This window comes from Echiichthys vipera (assembly GCF_963691815.1).
Source record: "Echiichthys vipera genome assembly, chromosome: 7".
Taxonomy (NCBI): domain Eukaryota; kingdom Metazoa; phylum Chordata; class Actinopteri; order Perciformes; family Trachinidae; genus Echiichthys; species Echiichthys vipera.
Genome location: NC_139832.1, coordinates 18762362 through 18782010, shown reverse-complemented (window position 1 = coordinate 18782010; position 19649 = coordinate 18762362). Strand labels below are relative to the sequence as shown.

Sequence of the window (19649 nt, the reverse complement as noted above, 5' to 3'; positions counted from 1 at the left end):
ATTTAACGCTAACATGTGTTTAGCTAACGTTAGGTAACGACCAAAACAAACTGCCTGTCAGGTAAGAACTGACGAAATATTGTGTTTATTGTAAAATAAAATAAATCGGGAAAAGAGCATTTGCCAAATAATCTAACGTTAACCTCGCAGTTTTTTTGGAGCCAACAGCTTTCTTTCAAATATATTTTATTTATTATATATTTTTTATAATTCCCGAAAGCAACACGTTTCCCTCACCTCAAAACCCCTTTAACAAAATAAATAAATAAACACATACATTTAAAAAATATATATCAATCATTAAATTAAATGATAACTAATAATACATATAAAACAAATAGACAAATAAATAAGATAAAAGGAGATCAAGTTTAGCAGTACATTACAATTTCAAACAGTAGGTTCAGGGTGTACCGGTGACAGGTATATAGAAACAATTTCACACACATACACTTAAACCGATAATTAATTGATTATTCAAACAGTATATATTTAAATGTTAGTCAGAAATTCAAGAAAAGGCTCCCAGATCTGGCAGAATGCAGCTGGTATATCCTCAATATCGTATTTTTTCAATATGTAACCTAATGTGTCAGTGAGTTCTTTCATCCAGTCCATAACAGTGGGAACAGTCTCTTTATTCAGGTTTAAAAGAAGCATGTTTTGCTCTAACTGAATAGTATGAAAGAAGTTGTTCTTGGGTTTTATTTAAGTTTGTTATTGATTGATTTTGACAGTTTACTTCAATGTCTGTTTTAAATAACTTCGATTGGATATTGAAGATATTAGTCCAATAATTGTGTAGTTTAGTTTTGAGCAGTTGACAAAGCTGTGTGCAAGATTTGCATGTTCTATTACTAGTCTTACTAGTCTCTAGCTTTGATCTCTCCAACACATGAGAAGCTAATCATTTGCTGCCTCCACTCGTCTTATTCTACAGATGTCCGAAGCTGTGTAGATAACATCGTAGAAATGGTTGACATGGACGAAGAAAACTTTGCTATTTCCAGGTGGGTTTCCGGAGAGCCAAGTCACAAGACTTGCCTGCAGCGCTGACAGTTTAACATTTAGAGCAGTGTCAATAATATGTTTTTTCATTTGTGACTCTTGTCTTTAGCATTTTTTGATAGCAATTTTTTTTTCTTTACCAGGACAAGAGCTGAGCATTTAATTTAATGGCTCAAGATAAGTCTGAATGTAGTGTCACGGCAGTCAAGTCTCAAGTTCTCCTATGTGAGATTGATTTGTACAGCTAGGGAAAGCAGAATTAATACTTAGCTGTGATATACTGTGTATAAAGGCCACATTTTAAGTGATATGATCTTGTTCTCTTGTTCTTCTCTCTCTAGTTCCTCCGCTGCAGACACCGCTTTTGATGCTGCTATTGGCTGCATAGAGGACATCATCATGGGTTAGGAACAATCCATTCCTGTCAGTCTTTAGATAACAAAAATTCAAAGTTTTAATTTTACTATTTGTGACACTAAGAAACAATTGTCATAGTCTTATGTTGTAAAACACCTCAGCAGCCTTTGTGCTGAAACAAGTGGATGGCCTCTGGGTTTATGAAACATATTATATAAATTAATTTGGATTTAGGCTTTAACAGTGCTTCAACCAATTTAGTCAGTCTGGTCTTTTTTTGTTCTGTGAGCATGGTGAAAAATGCATGAGGCAAAGTGCACAAAGTTCCATATTCTATTGCGAGGTTTTTCAAAAGGCCGGTATGCTAAACCAGCTGAAGACATAAATCTTTAGTCTTTCACCAGTTGTAAAGATTCATGATGGGCCCATTACTTTTATTTTAGAGGAGGAGTTCCAGCAGCTTCAGCAGAGCTTCATGGAGAAACACTACCTGGAGTTTGAGGACTCTGACGAGAACAAGCTCAGCTACACACCCATCTTCAATGAATATGTGAGTTGCTAGCCATCTCTCAAATGTAACTCCTACATCTGTATTCAAGGAATATGATTTGTATTAGAGTTGTTCCAATTCTGATACCAGTATCAGAAATGCCTCTAATACGGCTAAATATGCTGGCATCGGTATCTGCGAATGAGTCCAGGCACCAATCCAATACCACGTCATTTATTAAAAATTGGAATCTATTTACTGGTTAGCTCCGTTAGCTCTGACAGGGTTCTCCTAATCTTTAATTATTTAGTTTAATAATTCTTAGTAGTTCTTGTTAATACTTATTCCTATATTTATTTAGTTAAGTTGCTGTTGCACTACTGTTTTATACTGTTGTATTTAAAAATAAATGGCTTCCATTTGCTGTATTCATTCAAGGGTTTAACCTGAGCCAGGGCTTACCACAACAATAATCATGTCACAGGCATGCAGGCGTAGTAAGATCTTTTCTTTTTTTTTAAAAACAAACTGGTATCGGTATCTATACTCGGTATCAGCCGATACCCACAGCACGAGTATCAGAATTGGTATGGGGAGGGGAAAAAATGGCATCGGAACATCCTAATCTAATACATATTTACTAACCGTCAGTTATATCTCCCTTTTTATTATTTCAACCTACAGTTCTATGAAAGATTATGACTTTATACTGAACATCTTTAGTAGTCAGGGAGGTAAACTAAGACAAATTTCTACACTGTAAAAACAGGTTGGATGGTCCTCCTTATCAATACGTAGTCTGAGACACCTGCTAATTTACAAGGCAATCCTAGGTTTACATCCCTCTTACCTTTTGTCCATTACATTAACCAAAATAATGCTGGGACTTACAATCTTCGGTCTTGGGACTTGTTCTTGCTGTCTGTTCCTAAAGTCAGAAATGAACAGGGAAAGAAAGCGTTTAGGTATGCTGCTCCCTCTGCCTGGAACATGTTACAGAAAACTTTGAAACAAATCATTAAACACTTTTAAAGGGAAATTGGACGACCTGGAGGCAGTAACATCTGGCTGTAGAGGTTTTGCATGAGGCTTTTATTATTGTTGCTGACCTTGAAATGTTTGCTGTTTTGGATGCTAAGTGTTTTAAATGTTTGTGTCCAACTTGTGTTTGTGTGTATGTATGACTATGCTGCTGCCTGTCTTGGCCAGGACACTCTTGTAAAAGAGATTTTTAATCTCAACCCGTCTTTTCCTGGTTAAATAAAGGTTAAATAATAACACTCATGGCTGTTTTGTAGGTTGACTTGCTGGAGAAACATCTGGAGCAGCAGCTGATGGAGAGGATCCCAACCTTCAGCATGAACTCTTTCATAGAGCTGCTCATGTAAGATGTAACATCACAACTCTCCCCTAAGGCCATCATATCAAGTTAACGGCTTTAATTCAGTTGGTGACAAACATGGTGTCACTGAATAAACCTGTTTCACCTAAGAAATATTATTTAGCAGCAGGCCAGTAGGTGGCACAAAAGTACATTGCAAATATAGTTGGAGTCACAATGCGTCTCTCTTCCATCTGCAGGCAACACAAAGAGGAGGTGCCTGGTGACATCTTTGACATGCTGCTAACGTTCACTGACTTCATGGCCTTTAAGGAGATGTTTCTGGAATACAGAGCTGTGAGTTGTCTAAAAACTGAACATCTTTATTCCCCTTTTTATTGACAATCTCAACAACAATAGGATTCTCTATTTCTATGTTCTAGTATGTATATTGACAGTTGGTGCCATATTTCATAATTAAATGGGTCTCTTTCTTACTGTAAGCCTCAGCCCACATTCAATTGCATTTGAATCTTGACTGATCGGACTGAAAAACAAGTTGTTAGGACTCCTGTTTGTAATCTTTTGCTTTAATACCAGCTGTATGAATCTGTATGTTTCTAGGAGAAGGAGGGCCGAGGTCTGGACCTGAGTCAAGGACTGGTGGTCACATCTCTCATCACTGCAGGCTCCAAACACACCGGCTCCACTGAATCCCAGTGACACTCACACACCTAAAAAGTTCAACATTTTAATTGCCTCCTCCTTTACATGTTTATGTAACATTTTGTACAGGGGCCTTCAGAAAATTGTTAGCATTAGGTCGTTTATTTTTGCAGGGAGTTTTGTTTGTACCCTAAAAATGAGCTGCTGAATACACTTCACATGCGTGTACTTCACTTGTACACACACGCCCTATTGACAAATTCCTATATGCATTCCTCTTTGTTTTATGTGGTGAGTGGGATGGTATGTGTGTTTTAGAGGTTATTTGTAGTTAAAGAGTGAAGATGGAAGATTTTGGCGTCTTTCCACTACCTAACCACTGCATGACAACTTGAAATATTCAAATTAACTAGAATCCGCAGGTAAGAGGCCTAATCCTGATGTTACGAATAATCTTATTTACATATATTTTATTGAGAGTTTCCATTTATTAATTCCATCTGGTTGGTGAGAAGGAACCCAATACTCTGGTGCTGGTACTAGATCCATGTTTGTGTTTTCCAGGTCATCTTAGTGGTTCTTCTGTGAACAACATCAACAAAAAAAATATTTGATATGATTGAATGTTTGACTGATCTCTTTATAGAAGAACTAATATATGTTTTATGAAGTTGTAAACGTTTGGTCAGTTTGAAAACTCTGAAACTTTGGCTATTGTGCCTGTGAAAGTGATTTTTAATGTATTTAGTGATTGTGTATGTGTGTATGTGCGTGTGTGCGTGCGTGTGTGTGTGTGTGTGAGAGAGAGAGTGAGTGTGTTCGCGTGTGCGTCTGTATTTTTCCAGTTAGAAATAAGATCTACAGTATCAGTACAATGTAAAAGTATTTTCTGTGTCTTAACGTGACAGCTGTAATTATAAATGTATATTTGGTGAAATTCTGTTGGTGTTTCATTTGATAGTAAAAAGTTATTTTTAAATAAACAGGTAAAAGCCTTAAAATGAAATCAAGTGCTTTATTCGAACAAGTGCATGCTTTCGCCCCAGCACTCACCACAGGATTTCACTAGTATTCAAATTCTTGGTAAAAAAAAGACCACATATTTCATAAAGGCACATACAACAGCAGTTGTGCACTGTATCATATAAATCAAAGAATTACATTACGTACACATTCCCCCATGGCCCTATCCTGCAGAAACCCTTCATCGTTACAACATACTGTACGTGATTAATAGAGTTTATTTTTCCATGTACATTTTTCATTTGTTATCAGTGCTTTGGCTTGGTCTATGGATAATGAAAGTTTCAGTGTGAGCCTGGATATCCAGAAGAGAAAATCAAATTGGATTTCTGCAGGACTCAGATATTATGCATACAGCTATTCCTCACACCTTCTGCATAGCCACTTTAGAGTATTAGAGCAACATCCTAATATGAGCTTCACAGAAAGGGAACGAAGGAGTTGAGTATGTTAAGACATGGGTCTACAGCGGTACATGCTTATTGGTACAGTATTACACAATACAACAACAGCCACTCTGTAAACAAGAAGCACCAAACTCAATAATAATTGACCGTATATTTACGTTTCTCCTTGAAAAATGATACATCCTTGTGCTACACACACAAGTTTGGGCAGGCTGTCAAGTTTGGAGTAAGTTCTTGTAACCAGAGTGTTCGTGTCCCACAAGACAAAAAAAGTTTGCCCTTAATGGTGCAAATCTAATCTTTATGGTCAGAGCCTGACCAAGGACACGCCTTTAGAGCTGTTTACACTAACGATGAGATATACAATGCTCTTTTATTATCAAGATGTATGTCATTCAGAATATGGACAAATAACTGTATTTAATCTGCAGTTAAAAGTCACGTTATTTGCTTTGTAAAGTCTTCATCCATAGTTGGGTGATCTACCTTTAAAGGGATGGTTTGACATTATGGGAAATAATGATTTATTGCCGAGAGTTAGATGAGAAAATTGATACCACACTCGACTGTCTGTTCGTTAAGGAGGGAGCAGCCAGTAGCCAGTTAGCATAGCTTAGCACAAAGACTGGAAACAGGAAACAGCTAGTCTGGCTGTGTTCAGCGATAACAATGAATCAGTGAGCTTTAGTGGTTGAGATGAAGGGATTCAGTGACCTTCAACCTCTGTCTTCATGCTAAGTTAAGCTAAGCTAACTGTCGGCTGCCAGCACTGTAGCTTCATATTTATTGTAAGCAGTTTTCACATGGAGTTGTCCTTTCACACGTGAAGCACACAAACGGGGATTGTCCATGTCATTTGCCTTCTCATCTAACGTTTGGCTTTGGCTAAGGTGTGGCACAGGAGGCAGGATATGACGCAGATTACACCATGGTGATGTAACCAGTTCGTAATTTGGAAATAAATAACCGGCTCTATTCACACATGGGCCCACTCAAAGATTACACCGATTAATTACCAGGGAGCTGGCATCATTAATTCAGTTTAATGTCCGGTCCAGCTGATTTGGACATTTGCGTTTTCACATACTGCCAGGTTATGTCTAGATAATTTTACGCTTGTAGTGCGTGTGTAAAAGGGGCTATATAAACATGAGAGTGGTATCAATTTAACTCTTGGCAAGAAAGCAAATTTGGTGAAATTCCCAAAATGTTGAACTATTAAGTACATAGTGAGGCATCTTGTGTGTATTTTATATACTACCTGGATGAGTTGGTAACTATATGATGCCAATACACTGGTATTACCAAAAATGTAAGGCACTATCAGCTTAATTTGTTAATTATAGTAGGCTACTATTAAAGTATTATTTCAGGAACCACTGAATTAGAGGCCTGTTGTGCTGTGATGCAGTACATTTTATGTGGATAATGAAGAAAAACTTCTGTCTGAATTAGGTTTCATCATATTGTTAATACTGGGGTTAAGAAGAGGTCAGGATTTGGGTTACCAGTCAGTAGTAATACTCAACTATCAACAGTGGACTATGCAAATAACTACAGTATCTTGAGGGAAAGAAAACATGAGGCGTCTTTGTCCAAAATCAGTGTCCCATGTTTGAGTCCTAGGTCGGCACTGTGTTGCTGGCAGCATTTCCTCCGTCTCCCTTCCAGTTCAAATAGGAGAAGAAAGCACTGGCACCGTACGTCACAGTCACCACAGCAGCAAAGAACTGAACGGACAGAGAAACAGGGAGGGAGACAAACAGAGAGACATTGAGAGGAAATGAAAAGGGGAAAGAGAAAATAATACATCTTTAATGACTTTAGGAAGCAAAGCAAAGGTCTCAAACTTTCAGCAGCCATCAAAGATACATGTACATTTTTATGTATTCACATCTTTAATCTAAACATTACTGGTAGTTGTAGATAGATAGCTTTGAAGTCCTAATCGGCCATTATCCCTGGTAAATGATACATTAAATGGTGTGCCTTAGGTAGTAAAATGCACCTGATAAGCATCTGTGATAGGACAGGGGCCAGACCATGTGTGTGTGTGTGTGTGTGTATGTGTGTGTGTGTGTGTGTGTGTGTGTGTGTGTGTGTGTGTGTGTGTGTGTGTGTGTGTGTGTGTGTGTGTGTGTGTGTGTGTGTGTGTGTGTGTGTGTGTGTGTGTGTGTGTGTGTGTGTGTGTTTGTGTGATGTGCTAAATGCTAGTGAATAGCTGTAAACCAGGAAACCAGCATGGACTTTAGCTTGTAGAAGAGACTAAACGGCACATCCACCCTCCTGATACTGGTGATCATAAGTGTTACATTTTTTGTTTCACACACACACACCCACACACACACACACACACACACACACACACACACACACACACACACACACACACACACACACACACACACACACACACACACACACACACACATTACGTTTCCTTCTGCTGCCCTACATCCACCTTTTTTTTTCTTTTCGATTGAACATTGACTCAGTAGGGAGGGATACAGCTGTGGTACAAAGTAACTGGGCTAAAAATCACATGACATGCTTCTTCACAGCCATGTGAGCCATAAGTAAGCATCATGCTTAGTCTGCCTCTCTCACATCTTATGTTTCAGGTGTGTGTACCTGCCACAGCCTGATAAGGAAACGTGCTATCAGAAACACACCTAGCCAAATTGCATTTAGAGGGTGAGAGAAGGAAGGAAAACATAATAAATGTGCTCAGTGTTCAAACATTGGATGACAGATTGAATGGAGGACTCTCCGGGCCCAGGTTTCTGCTTGTTTACCAAATTATTGTTTCTTCTCACAGGGATTTGCATTTGCAGAGACATTACTGGAGTGTTTCTTGCATATTTGTTAACCAGGTCTTTGTATTTGCGTAAGTATTAGTGTGTTAGTGTTAGTGCCAAGCGTCATACAGCAGCAGCTGCCATATGTCCGTAGAAATAGCTGTAGATGAAGGGGTGCACAGATACTGCGTTGGCCAGGAAGGCTGTCAGATAGAGGACTGTGGCTCCAGCATGATACGCCATCATCTAAGAAGAAGAGAAACATTAGATGCATTTCCTCAGAGCTTCTCCTTTCGGTCCTGGTTCATTGTTCCTGACCTTTCTTTTGCAATCTTGCTCACCTTCTCTCTTTTGTTGCTTTTCTAAATCGTGCCTCCCCCTCCGTTGTTCTGGTATTCTCATTTCATAACCTACTTCACTGTCCTATTAAACCAGCCTCTTTTCATTTGACCAAACCTCAAATGATCCTTGACAGTGACACTAATCTAAATATTGTGGCACTCTTCTTGTCTATGCACCATTTATGGATTGATTTAATGACAAAATGCCCTAAGACATTGCCTAGAAGACGACAGAGAGACACTGGTCAGTCGGAGTTTGGCTAGAACTGATATTAAAGATCCCCTCAAGGCATGTATTAAGACATATACAGATAGTCTGTTTGGAACAACAATTGTAAGTGTATGTGCACTGGCAGCTTCAAGTTTCTACATCACACTTGTACTTGTATAAGGTGCAAATTCACAGAGATTGACTTCCAAACTAGTGGTGATGTCGAAAATGACAACACCACTAGAAAAACATGTTTTTGACCGGAGGGGGACTTTAACTGCACAGGTAGACTCATTCTTTGGTTGTTGCTCATTTCGTTGTTATGTTAAATCTTATAAAGAGGGCCTCAAGGCCATGAACTTACTGATCTTGTTTCTGCTTCCCCTCAATACACAGGGACGCTCTTTTACTCGTTAGCACAAGGGAGAGAACTAAGCTGTTAATTGGTGTTTAGACCAAACCTTTTTTGGCAGAGAAAGCTGTTTCTCATGCGAGCAAGTCTCAAAACCTCTCATTCCACTTTTCTCTCTTTCCCTTCCTTCCTCCTACCCTCCCCTAGTCCCTTCCTACCGTCAGGGCCCAGGGGATGGAGGTAAGTTTTTGCTGAGCGCCGCACAAGATCAAGAAGAATAGGATGGTGGTGAGGATCCACAGAGTGACAGCCACAAACATCACCCAGCCATACGCTGGCAAGAGAGTGTAGGGAGCGCTGGCTATCAACGCCCAGTGGAGCAGCCCCAGGACCTATGAGAGGGAGAGAGAAAACAAGACAGAGCAACTAAGAAGAACAGAGAGGAATTTAAACACATTTACTGTTGATGTATGAAAAGTAGATATTTTAAAATGCTAATCTGTAATTTTGGTGTAAAATGTATTGTGTGCATTTTATGAGTAGGCCTTCCCAGACATTACCTACTGCAGTGATTACTCCTCAACCCCCAGGATTTTTATTTCAAAAATTCAATTCTAAATTCATTAATTTTAAAGAATTTCGATAAAAAGACGAGTCAATAATCATGGCCACTGATATATAAGTATAGATGATCAGTATACTTGCCAACCTCCTGACATAATAGCCTAAATTATGCTGATTAATCCCCCTGACTTCACTTAAAAAGGTGAAACGGGCCATCCTTATTTAATATATTCTATTTGACCTATCTTTGATCTATTTCTGTTTTCTGAATGAACAGAAACACTAATCTACAAACATGAATTAGTTTGGTAATATGTGTAATTTAGTTTATTGAGTTGACAGCGACAATACATGTATTCTACAACATGATCGTGCTGATTTTTCAGCCATTGTTATTTCCGACCATAGCAGAATAAAGATCTGTCTGTCATGACCGTCAGTAGTACTGAAGGTTTTACTTCTTTACAGCCATCTGAAGACAGCAGGTAGCTGTTCCACCTGCAGTCTCTAACTGATGATGTTGCACACTATCAAGCCATAATTACGTAAGGCATATCTGTTGGTTACATTTTATGCAACCGGCCTCAGACTGTTGTAAAATAACAGAACCCCCCCCCTTGCTTATGTGCACATCATACATGTTATTTAGACACATAGTTTCTCCAGCAGTGTGAACGGTTTTCAAAGTGTAACACACCTGTTGATGTGCAGAAGACAAATAATTCAAGTTAACATCTTTGATGTGCACATAACACTGTTTGTAAGTTCTGGTATTTTACAACAGTCTGATGCTGGTTGTACAAAATGTAACAAGTCGGACCTGCCATGCGTAATTATGGCCTGACAGTGTGTAACATCATCAGATCAGACAGATACCTGGTGCCCTCAGATGGCTGTAAAGATTTACAGTGTAAAGGACAGGCCTTCTGTATAGTAACTGTCATGATGACAGACAGAACTGGCATTAATGCCATAACTGAAGGCTGAAATAATCAATGATCTATAAACCCAAACTGTTCTCATCTCAACTCATCATACGGCCACGATACGCCCCTCTCCTGTCGCTGTTTTAAACATAGGGAACATGTGTTTAACATTGTGAATTCAAACAATAGTCTGTGGTTACTTTTATGCAACAAACCACTAGGTTAGGATGAGCAAAAGATCACAGGAGGGGTTAAAATAAGTGCGTTTGTTACAAAAGTACAGTAATGCACGGGACACATGGGACATGAATGGGACACAGACCGCGTTCTTGTGGTGAAAATCCTATTTGTTAATCATGATTCACCACCCCGTCCTTCCTACACAGAATTTGTCACTCTTATAACTGAAGCATTTGCTCTGAGAGTCTTATTATTCTGCGGATGGGTTAACAGTTGAAAGCCAGATGTGTTTTGAATAGATGTTCACGGGTGCCTTGTAGCAAACGCAGAGAGTTGTGACAAAATGACAGTATCTGACGCCCTGGGACTGAAAACGGGCTGGGCATTGTTGCTTTGACAACAATTAACTAAATTACACATATCACCAATCTAACTCATGTTTGTAAATGTATTCTTTCTGTAGCCTAACATACATTTGGTAGTAGCTGTGAGGCTGTACAAAGGCGAGGCACTGTTGTGAGCTAAATGCTTATGCTAGCATGGCAAGTGCTAACACAATTTTTTCTTATGCCTAACACCCCTCCAGACCGCCAACAAGGGACCTCATGAGTTCTCTGTGAGAACACTTCCTAAGAAAAATGTCTTAATATCCACTGGCAAGACAAGATCAGTAATAAAGATGTGTGGACGAGGACACAAAAATACCAGCAGAAGACCAAATTGGAAGAAGAAGATGATGGCGTTGGATCGGACACACAAAAACCAAAACCAGTGTCAAACACCACCAGACAAACTTTGACATGGAACCCTCAAGGTAAGAGGAAAAGAGGTCGACCAAAAAACAGCACTAACAAGCTTCTGTTTAAAAGGAACAGTGTTTACCATGTTCACCAGATTAGCTAGTTCACTAGATTTGCATGCTAAAATGCTAAATGCAAATTAGCATCAAACTCAAAGTGCCTGTGCGGCTGATGGGAATGCCATTAGTTCTGCGGGTATTTGGTCATAAACTAAAGTATGGCACACAGTTAAATTATGACCTTGTGAAAAAAGGTCATTACAGTTAATTCTTGAGGGGAACGTGTATACTGAATTTCATGGCCATCCAGTAGTTGTTGAGAAATGTCAGTGAAGACCACAAATGTAAGCCTGCTGGTGGTGCCACAGGAAAAGTCAGGAGATCACCAAAGTCATTAGGATTCATATTCTGGAGAACATGAATGAATGAAATGAAATGTGAAAATTTCACATCAATTCATCCAATAGTTGTTGTTCAGACTGAACCAAAGCGGTGGACTGGCCGATAGCTCTCTGCCTCTGTCTCATGAGAAGGGACATGAAAGGACTTTCTATTATGTATGTAGAGATCAGGTTTCAGTTTTTACACACCTGATACACACACACACACAAACACACACACACACACACACACACACTCACACACACACATACACACACACACACACACACACACACACACACACACACACACACACACACACACACACACATACACACAGACAGTGGGCCTTGTGATGTTGACCACAGATACCTCTGTTCTGAATGAGAGGAACAGCAGATAACCTTATCTTCCTGACTAGAACTGTAACATGTTACGATGGTCCACAGCTGCAGTCCATTCATATATCCATTACATGAATAATATAACTACACTGCCTGAACGCTAAAGGCTATAACTCAATTACTACTGCAGGAAACAACTTAAATGTAAAGTATGACATGTGATTACTTTATCACTGAATGTTAATTATGGACAAAACAGTCTGAGGATAAAGTTGAAGTAAATGTCAAATCTGTATGATAAGGATACTTTTCACTGCCAGTGTTTAAACAGCTACCAGGTTTAATGCACTCTACAACATGTGCCAGTATTTATATATTATGCAGATGTATTTTATAATGCAGTATGCATGGGGTGTATTATTTATTAATATTGCATAAGGAGCTAGAACGGGACACTTAGTGTACTGCAGATGAATGAATACGGTGATGTAGAAAGGAAGACGTTTGATTTCAAAACATTTTCAAGTAACTATTCTCGTACTTCCCTTTTTTTTTTCTTCTTTTCACTTCCCTTTCTATTATTGCCCAAGTATGCGTAGGGAACATGGGAAATGTAACTGTCACACACACACACACACACACACACACACACACACACACACACACACACACACACACACACACACACACACACACAGCCTGTGACACAGTGACACACTACTAAATAGTGGCTCAGCTGAATTCTTGATGTTACATAGAGGTGACATTTAGACTATAGGTCAACTGATTTTCACATCAGTAATCCTTCTAGGAAACATCTCTCTGTCTTAAATCCAGGCAAAAGACACACACACACACACACACACACACACACACACACACACACACACACACACACACACACACACACACACACACACACACACACACACACACACACACACACACACACACACACACACACACACACTCACACACACACCAACAAAGGTCTGTTCTCTGAGGCTGAAAGGCCACAAAACCAAACAAACAAACAAACCCTTTTAAATGAAAGTGTAGCTGTAAGAAACTGTGTCATGTCAACTCTTACTGAGTTTCAACAAGTTCAAGGTAAACTGAAAAAAACACACACCCTTTCTTTTCATACAGTACAACAACAATTTCATGATAATGCTGCAAATTACTGAAATACTCAGCAGTTCTGTCCTTGCTTAGTTTCACTAAAAACTAACTGGACATACTCTTGGATTCGGTGACATCATTCAAATCAATAGATTTTTATTTACTAAACTATTGTTGTGTAATTATGAAAATGGTACCATCATTAAAACCTTCATATTCATATGCTCGAAGTAGCTGTGAAAAGTCAAACCAGGTGAAAAAACCTTTTTAAATTTAACTTTTCATTTACCGACACGTTTTCAGTGAAAAAGATTTAAAAGCCAACTGTACACTACCTGAGCAACATCAAATGTCAGACACACAATGTTAGCGACTAGCTAGTGAACATAGTGGAGCATTTAGCAGCTAAAGAGGCAGATATTTCCCTGAGGAACCGGTGCAGACCAAAGCAGGGTTAAAAAAAAGTGGTTGGAATATTTGTCTTACATTTGTGCGTTGGTCAGAAACATGACTCCAAATAAGGCAGCCGTTTGCTAACACTTAAAAATCAATGATTGAACATGCAGAGTAGAGGTTAGATATCGAAATAAAATCATGTGATGGTACATGCTTTCTTGTAGGCCTACACCTACTGTAAACATACTCCATTTTACTACAGTGTTCACAGCTTATGAATCATAGGGCATTATAACTGTAGCCATTTATACATCGCAAGACTAATAATCCCCGGCAACTAACAATAAATGAGCTCAAATTAGCCAAGTAACAATCGGCTGACGCAAGTAATAGATTTACTGTCCAGTTAGTTAAGTATTACTGGTTTGATCGCATTGGAACAACTTGTTAGGAAAGCCTGTTTACCCGTACACGCACTCAAACACTTCCAGATACATTTTAGGCCAAAGTTGCTGTTGATTTTCTCGAATATTTGGGAAATGTTGAAACTCGCACCAAAGTTTACCTGCCACACCTCATACACTTAACAAGAGCTAATAAACCTTTGAATACTGAAGTACTGCTGAGCCATCTGGTCCTACTCCTACAACACCACCAAAAGTCAATAAAGTATTCTACTCATAAAGCATAGAGAGGCGACAAATGTTTAACAGTCAGATCGTATACAGAATGAACATTGCACCTCTGTCCTTGAAGACTAATAGGTTAAGTGTAGTTGTGGGATGGTCGGAGGGGTGTGCTGTGGTGGTGGGGGGCTTCAGGGGACAAAGATCTCCTGCATTAATATCCTTTAGTGCAAATGCATCACTGGAGTGGGGAAATGTGTTCAGAGCTGTTATGATTACTTATGTACTCTAATATTCTTACAACCAACAAATATTAGAGCACACAAAATAAACCTGTCCTGCTGACTCTTCCAATCGCATCATCAATTTTATTCTCTCTTGAACAAACGTGTGCACACTGCCAACCCACAGCATGTGCTTCTACCACTGACAGTCTTTTTTTGTTGTTGTGTCAGTGATATTTATGGCACACAAACTGAGGCTGTTGTTAACACACATTCAAATTCTTGTGGCACCAGAAAAAGAGTGGGGATATACAAATACCTTCATCAAGCAATGTTGCCTGCTATTTGGAAGTTGTGGTTTGCCTTTAACTCACTCTCAATGAGGAAGGAGTAAAAACATGACTGGTTTTTAGTTGTTTAGGTTTTGGTTGTTGAGGTTATTATTGTAAAATCAGAACAAACCAACTTCATATGCACAAAATAAAAGACTACTATCTAAAGTAGTCTAAAAGACTACTAAGACACTACTATCAGAAAGTTAGTCAGTCTGCACAGTGATTAGAGCAGTCACCCCATGTAAAGAGGCTGAAGGTCCTCAAGGCAGCAGCCATGGGTTCAACTCCGACCTTTGTTGCATTTCTCCCTCTCTCTCTCTCTCTTACTCACACAGACACACCCCATTTCCTGTCTGTGCTATCTAATAAAGGCTTGGAAAACTGCAAAAAAGATAATCTTAAAAAACGGCTGGTGATTTTATATATTTGTTTTATTGTCAACAATGACTATGAAAATACCAAAACCGACAATGAATTGACCCTATAAAGGGTTGCCTGTACACCCCAAAATCAGATATATCTTCAGAAATCTCCACTATTGTCTAAAAATGTTTAAAAACCAGGCAATGAGCCACACCGTTGCTGGGTGACATGTTCCTTCATTATGATGAACATGGGCACTATAGATTTTTTTTAGTTGAGCCGACATACACCATCTCAGCCCGTTCTCATCCATCCTTGAGCATCTGTGTGAAATGCACCGGACTTCCAACTGTAAACCCATCCGTGGCAATAGCAGACGTTCAGAGCAAGTGCTCCAGGATTAATTGTGACAAAGTTTGTGTAGGGAAGAGGTCAGGTTGGTAGATGGGTCAGGCTGTCCTCATTCAGTGTTTGTACATATAACTACGAAAAGTAATGCACTGTAATGTGTATGCAATCCACGTATTTATTACTATAGAAATTATGTTGGAGCAAAGAAGGGAATCAGGTGACGTAGTGTAACACCGCTAAACTCTGTAGGATTGGGGTGATGGATACGTCCTTCAGCTGATCCAAAAACCAACAAAATGCACTATTTCATTCTGTTAATTTACTTAATACTACAGAGCCTATTTGATTCATTAAATTATTTATCCTTTCTTAAACACTGAAACTACATATCTGTGTATTTGAAAGATTTATTATTTTAAATGGACCTGGGGCTGAGTGCCAAAGACAGGGACAAGCAAGTCAGGAAGTATTAGGTGACGGACTAACACATTACTTGTTTTGGACTTTTCATGTTGTCAATCAGAAAAATAGAGGATATCACCAGTCTTATTCTTTTATCATCTATACATCAGTAAGTCATACTGTGCCAGGTGGAAACAGAACAGAAAACAAGTTTGCACTGAACACAGTTGAATAGAATAAAAGCAGAACATACTATTTCAACCATCATGAGGATGGCTGGGATGCTTCGGATAAAGGACATGTCCATCATAACGGTGACGTTAGCAGCGAGCCCTTGGAGGCTGTTTCCCCCTTGGTGAGAGCTCTGGGAGTGGGGGGAGCTGGTTTCCGTGGTAACCTTCGACGGGAAGTCTGCCATGATCAAACAGCTAATCCAATGATGGGTGTCTCAGAAACAACTGCGCCAACTTTCCTCCTCCAACAGTTTTCACTACTCAAAAAATGTTGAATGTTGGGACTCAGTAACCATTGACCATACGGATTAAAGTTCAGTTATTTACAAAGCACAAATATTCAATACAACTAAATTCTTTATAGTAAAAACAAAAGAAAAGAAAAGAAAACTGTCCAAAGGGTTAAAGAGGAGCTCTTCAGCGAAACTTGCAGGCTCAAATATCCAGAACTCACTCTCTCCACCTGTGACGACAGGTGTCTAATGGTGGTGGTGGTGGTGTGTAAGTCTCTCTCTACACCTAGCCCGCTCTCTCTCTCTCTTTCTCTCTCTCTCTCTCCCTCACACACACACACACACACACACACACACTGTCTCTTTATCTCTCCCTATGGCACCTCCCATGTGGCTCTCAGAGGCCTCATTAGGGTGACTCATAAACATGTTTGAAAACTGGGAGGACGGTGAGAAAAAATATCAAAACCAAACTTAATATGACTCAGTGACAGGCTATTGCGCATGTTTTGTGCGTATTTGTCTTTCACGTGAATCATGAAAAAAAAGGGTGTACTGCTGCACTGAGTTTAATAAATAACACATAGTATGCTGTCAATGTATAACTGAAAATCAAAATCCTGCAAGGAGCTGGCCCAAACTGTCAGACAGGAAGACTTTAGTTTGCTTGTGTGGACAAATTCTTGTTGCATCTCATTTAAAACATTAAAAAGTCCAAAATAAAATAAATGAATACATGTTAAATGGGTATAATAACACAAGCATTCAACTCATCACATTTAGCCTACTAAACACTCAATATGTCATAAATATGTCATGACACAGACGACACAAAACAGCCTGCAACTCAAAAATAGGAAGCCAGGAAATATAATTATAACCATAACAATAATATGATTATACAGTAAAAGGAGTAGATCACGTGATATTTGTTCAAAAGGTCAGCACTCGGGCCCTTGAATAAGCACTGGGCGCCCCTGTGTGGACATATAAAATAGTCAGTCGGTTTCTTTTCTGTTCCATCAGAGAAGACAACAATAACTGGCTGTATGCAGTTTTCCAGCCTGGATTCCTTTTGTGGACTTACAGATCCTGTAAGTTTTAACTAAAAAAAATCCTGTCAAGAGGTTCATTATTGTTGATTTCTGCCTGTAACAATCCATGACTTTGGTTAAGATAGTGAGCTCTTTAAAAATGTTTTTTTTTTTAATGTAATTTAATGTATGTGTGACACAGCGATCTGGCTTAAGGTGTAACTGATGTAGATATTATGCAACAGTTAGATTCATGTATTTCTGTTCAGTGTAGTTAAATAGTAATTGCATGTAAGTGTAAATTGCATTGGCCTATTTAGTAAGATAGTTAAAGCACTTAATTCCTACTTTTTATTATGTTGCCGAAACCACACACCAGTGTCTATGTGAATTTGCAGATTTGAGGTGTTCAACCAACAACAATAAAAAAAGTAAAATGCACTTATCTTTTTATTGACATAATAACCAGACTGATCCATGGGCAACATGTGAAGTGAACAGTCATCTGCATAAGGCATGCACGAGGCACACGGCCATTCAAGTATAGATGCACTTTGTGGGAACTTTGAAGACGAGGCAGCTCTCATCTATCTCCCTCTTTTCCACTCTCTTGCTCTCACACACAAAGACACAAAGACAGCAGAGTGGCTGTACGAGAGAAGGTAGTCTTCACAGTATTCCGAAGATGATGTCTGGCTGGAAGATAATACATTATCAGTGAGTTTATGTTCAATTTCAATGACCAATGACATGTTAACTGGACAACTGTGAATCACTCACACGCTGCAGAAGGAGTTGTCCCGTAAAGGAACTGGTGTCTGCAGGCTGGCCATCCTCTCCCACTGCCTTGCAGCGCAGGTAACCATAGAGATTAGCCACTTGAAGTGAAATACTAGCTACCACAAGTGACTGAGGAAGACAGGCAGATGATGCATTTAAGGGGGACATGATGTGATGTGCCTCCATATGCAGAGCATGCACACAAGCAACGTGTCTCACCAGCCATTTAATCTTCAGGGAGAAGAGGGAGGTGAAGAAGAAGAATGTCCATATGAGAGGACAGATGACGAGACCCAGCCAAAATATCCTTGCCTCTGCCTCTGTTCCAACGTTATTGCCCCGGTAGGCCTGCACGCACACACAAATACACAAACACATAGCAATGCCCAAATGTTTAATGCCCCCACAATGCTCAACACAATATCTTACTTTTTTGGCCTCAAACACCCAGATGCTTTTTCCATCCTCGTCAATCTGATTCCACCAGCGTAGGCCCACCAACAGCCTGCCAGTCACATTCTGAAACCGAGGAAAATGTAGGTTGAACCAGGGAGGTGAAAGAAAGGCCACTGAAGTGCACAAGAGGGCAAACAGGAAAGTGGGGGAATTAGTAGCTGCTGACCTAGTTGACCTCTCACCTTGACAGACCAGAAGTCAAAAGAGAGCAGAGTGATGATCAGGACAAAACATGATGCAAAGTTCCCGCTGATCCAGTCACAGAGCAAATAGGCGATAATGGCAACCACCCGAAAGAAGAGGTGGAAGAATGAGGCGAGGGGGTGTCTGACATCCAAGGCACAGAATTAGAAATAATGAAGCAGAGACAACTTTACACTTTGCACCTTTCAGTAGCCTATATACAGAGCCGAGCAGACTTGTTCTCATGATGCAGACTTAATAAACATAACACATCTATTTTTGTACAGGCTCACTGATTAAATGCCTATATGAGAGAGCAAACCTCTCCAATAGTATGTTGAGATTTGACATTTCATGTGATTTAATTTAATTATAACGAGTTGGAAACAATCTTCCAAATAAAATAAAAGCCAAACATTCTGTGCAAGACAAATTAGTGCACATGATAATAACCATCTCCTGCATTGCACCTTATAACCGCGCTTCTCCGCGCCCTCTCTTGCTCGTCAGCAGCAAAGTCCAGCTCAACATCCTCCGTGTCATCAGCCATCGTCTGACAAAGCAACGACAAATCACAACGGGGTTATTTGTTATTTGTCACAGTCTACACTAGTTAATACAGTACAAAGTAAAAACAATGCATTAAAAGGTGTTTATGGTCGTAAACGTGTAAAGCAAGAGCGTAACGTTAGTAGGCTACCATCTGGAGAAAGGGTAGTTGTTTTGGGCTGGAATAAGCCAGG

General features: G+C 39.5%; 3 protein-coding genes across 3 annotated transcripts; 1 reads left to right on the top strand and 2 right to left on the bottom strand.

The window, feature by feature from the left end:
• Positions 1 to 948: 948 nt before the first annotated feature.
• Positions 949 to 4042, top strand: arl2bp (ADP-ribosylation factor-like 2 binding protein). Its single transcript, XM_083917512.1, has 6 exons — positions 949 to 1010; positions 1350 to 1411; positions 1809 to 1915; positions 3154 to 3239; positions 3437 to 3533; positions 3801 to 4042. Exons 1-6 carry the CDS (start codon positions 973 to 975, stop codon positions 3897 to 3899), a joined length of 489 nt encoding a protein of 162 aa, XP_083773638.1. The 5' UTR covers positions 949 to 972; the 3' UTR covers positions 3900 to 4042.
• A 2852-nt stretch (positions 4043 to 6894) lies between these two features.
• Positions 6895 to 16478, bottom strand: pllp (plasmolipin; the record flags this gene model as incomplete). Its single annotated transcript, XM_083916253.1, has 4 exons — positions 16241 to 16478; positions 9193 to 9366; positions 8200 to 8316; positions 6895 to 7002 (listed from the first exon to the last, which is right to left on the bottom strand). Exons 1-4 carry the CDS (start codon positions 16403 to 16405, stop codon positions 6895 to 6897), a joined length of 564 nt encoding a protein of 187 aa, XP_083772379.1. The 5' UTR covers positions 16406 to 16478.
• Positions 16479 to 18156: 1678 nt separating this feature from the next.
• On the bottom strand, positions 18157 to 19456 carry LOC310949913 (Golgi apparatus membrane protein TVP23 homolog A-like; the record flags this gene model as incomplete). Its single annotated transcript, XM_083917524.1, has 6 exons — positions 18157 to 18183; positions 18268 to 18396; positions 18487 to 18615; positions 18697 to 18786; positions 18906 to 19050; positions 19377 to 19456. 6 exons carry the CDS (start codon positions 19454 to 19456, stop codon positions 18157 to 18159), a joined length of 600 nt encoding a protein of 199 aa, XP_083773650.1.
• Between the last annotated feature and the right edge of the window lie 193 nt (positions 19457 to 19649).

Excerpts from the sequence above, each read along its gene's own strand:
- arl2bp (XM_083917512.1), top strand. The coding sequence starts at position 973 with ATGGTTGACATGGACGAAGAAAACTTTGCTATTTCCAG. Across the intron at positions 1,412-1,808 it reads CATAGAGGACATCATCATGG|AGGAGGAGTTCCAGCAGCTT; the intron begins GTTAGGAACAAT and ends CTTTTATTTTAG. Across the intron at positions 1,916-3,153 it reads CACCCATCTTCAATGAATAT|GTTGACTTGCTGGAGAAACA; the intron begins GTGAGTTGCTAG and ends GCTGTTTTGTAG.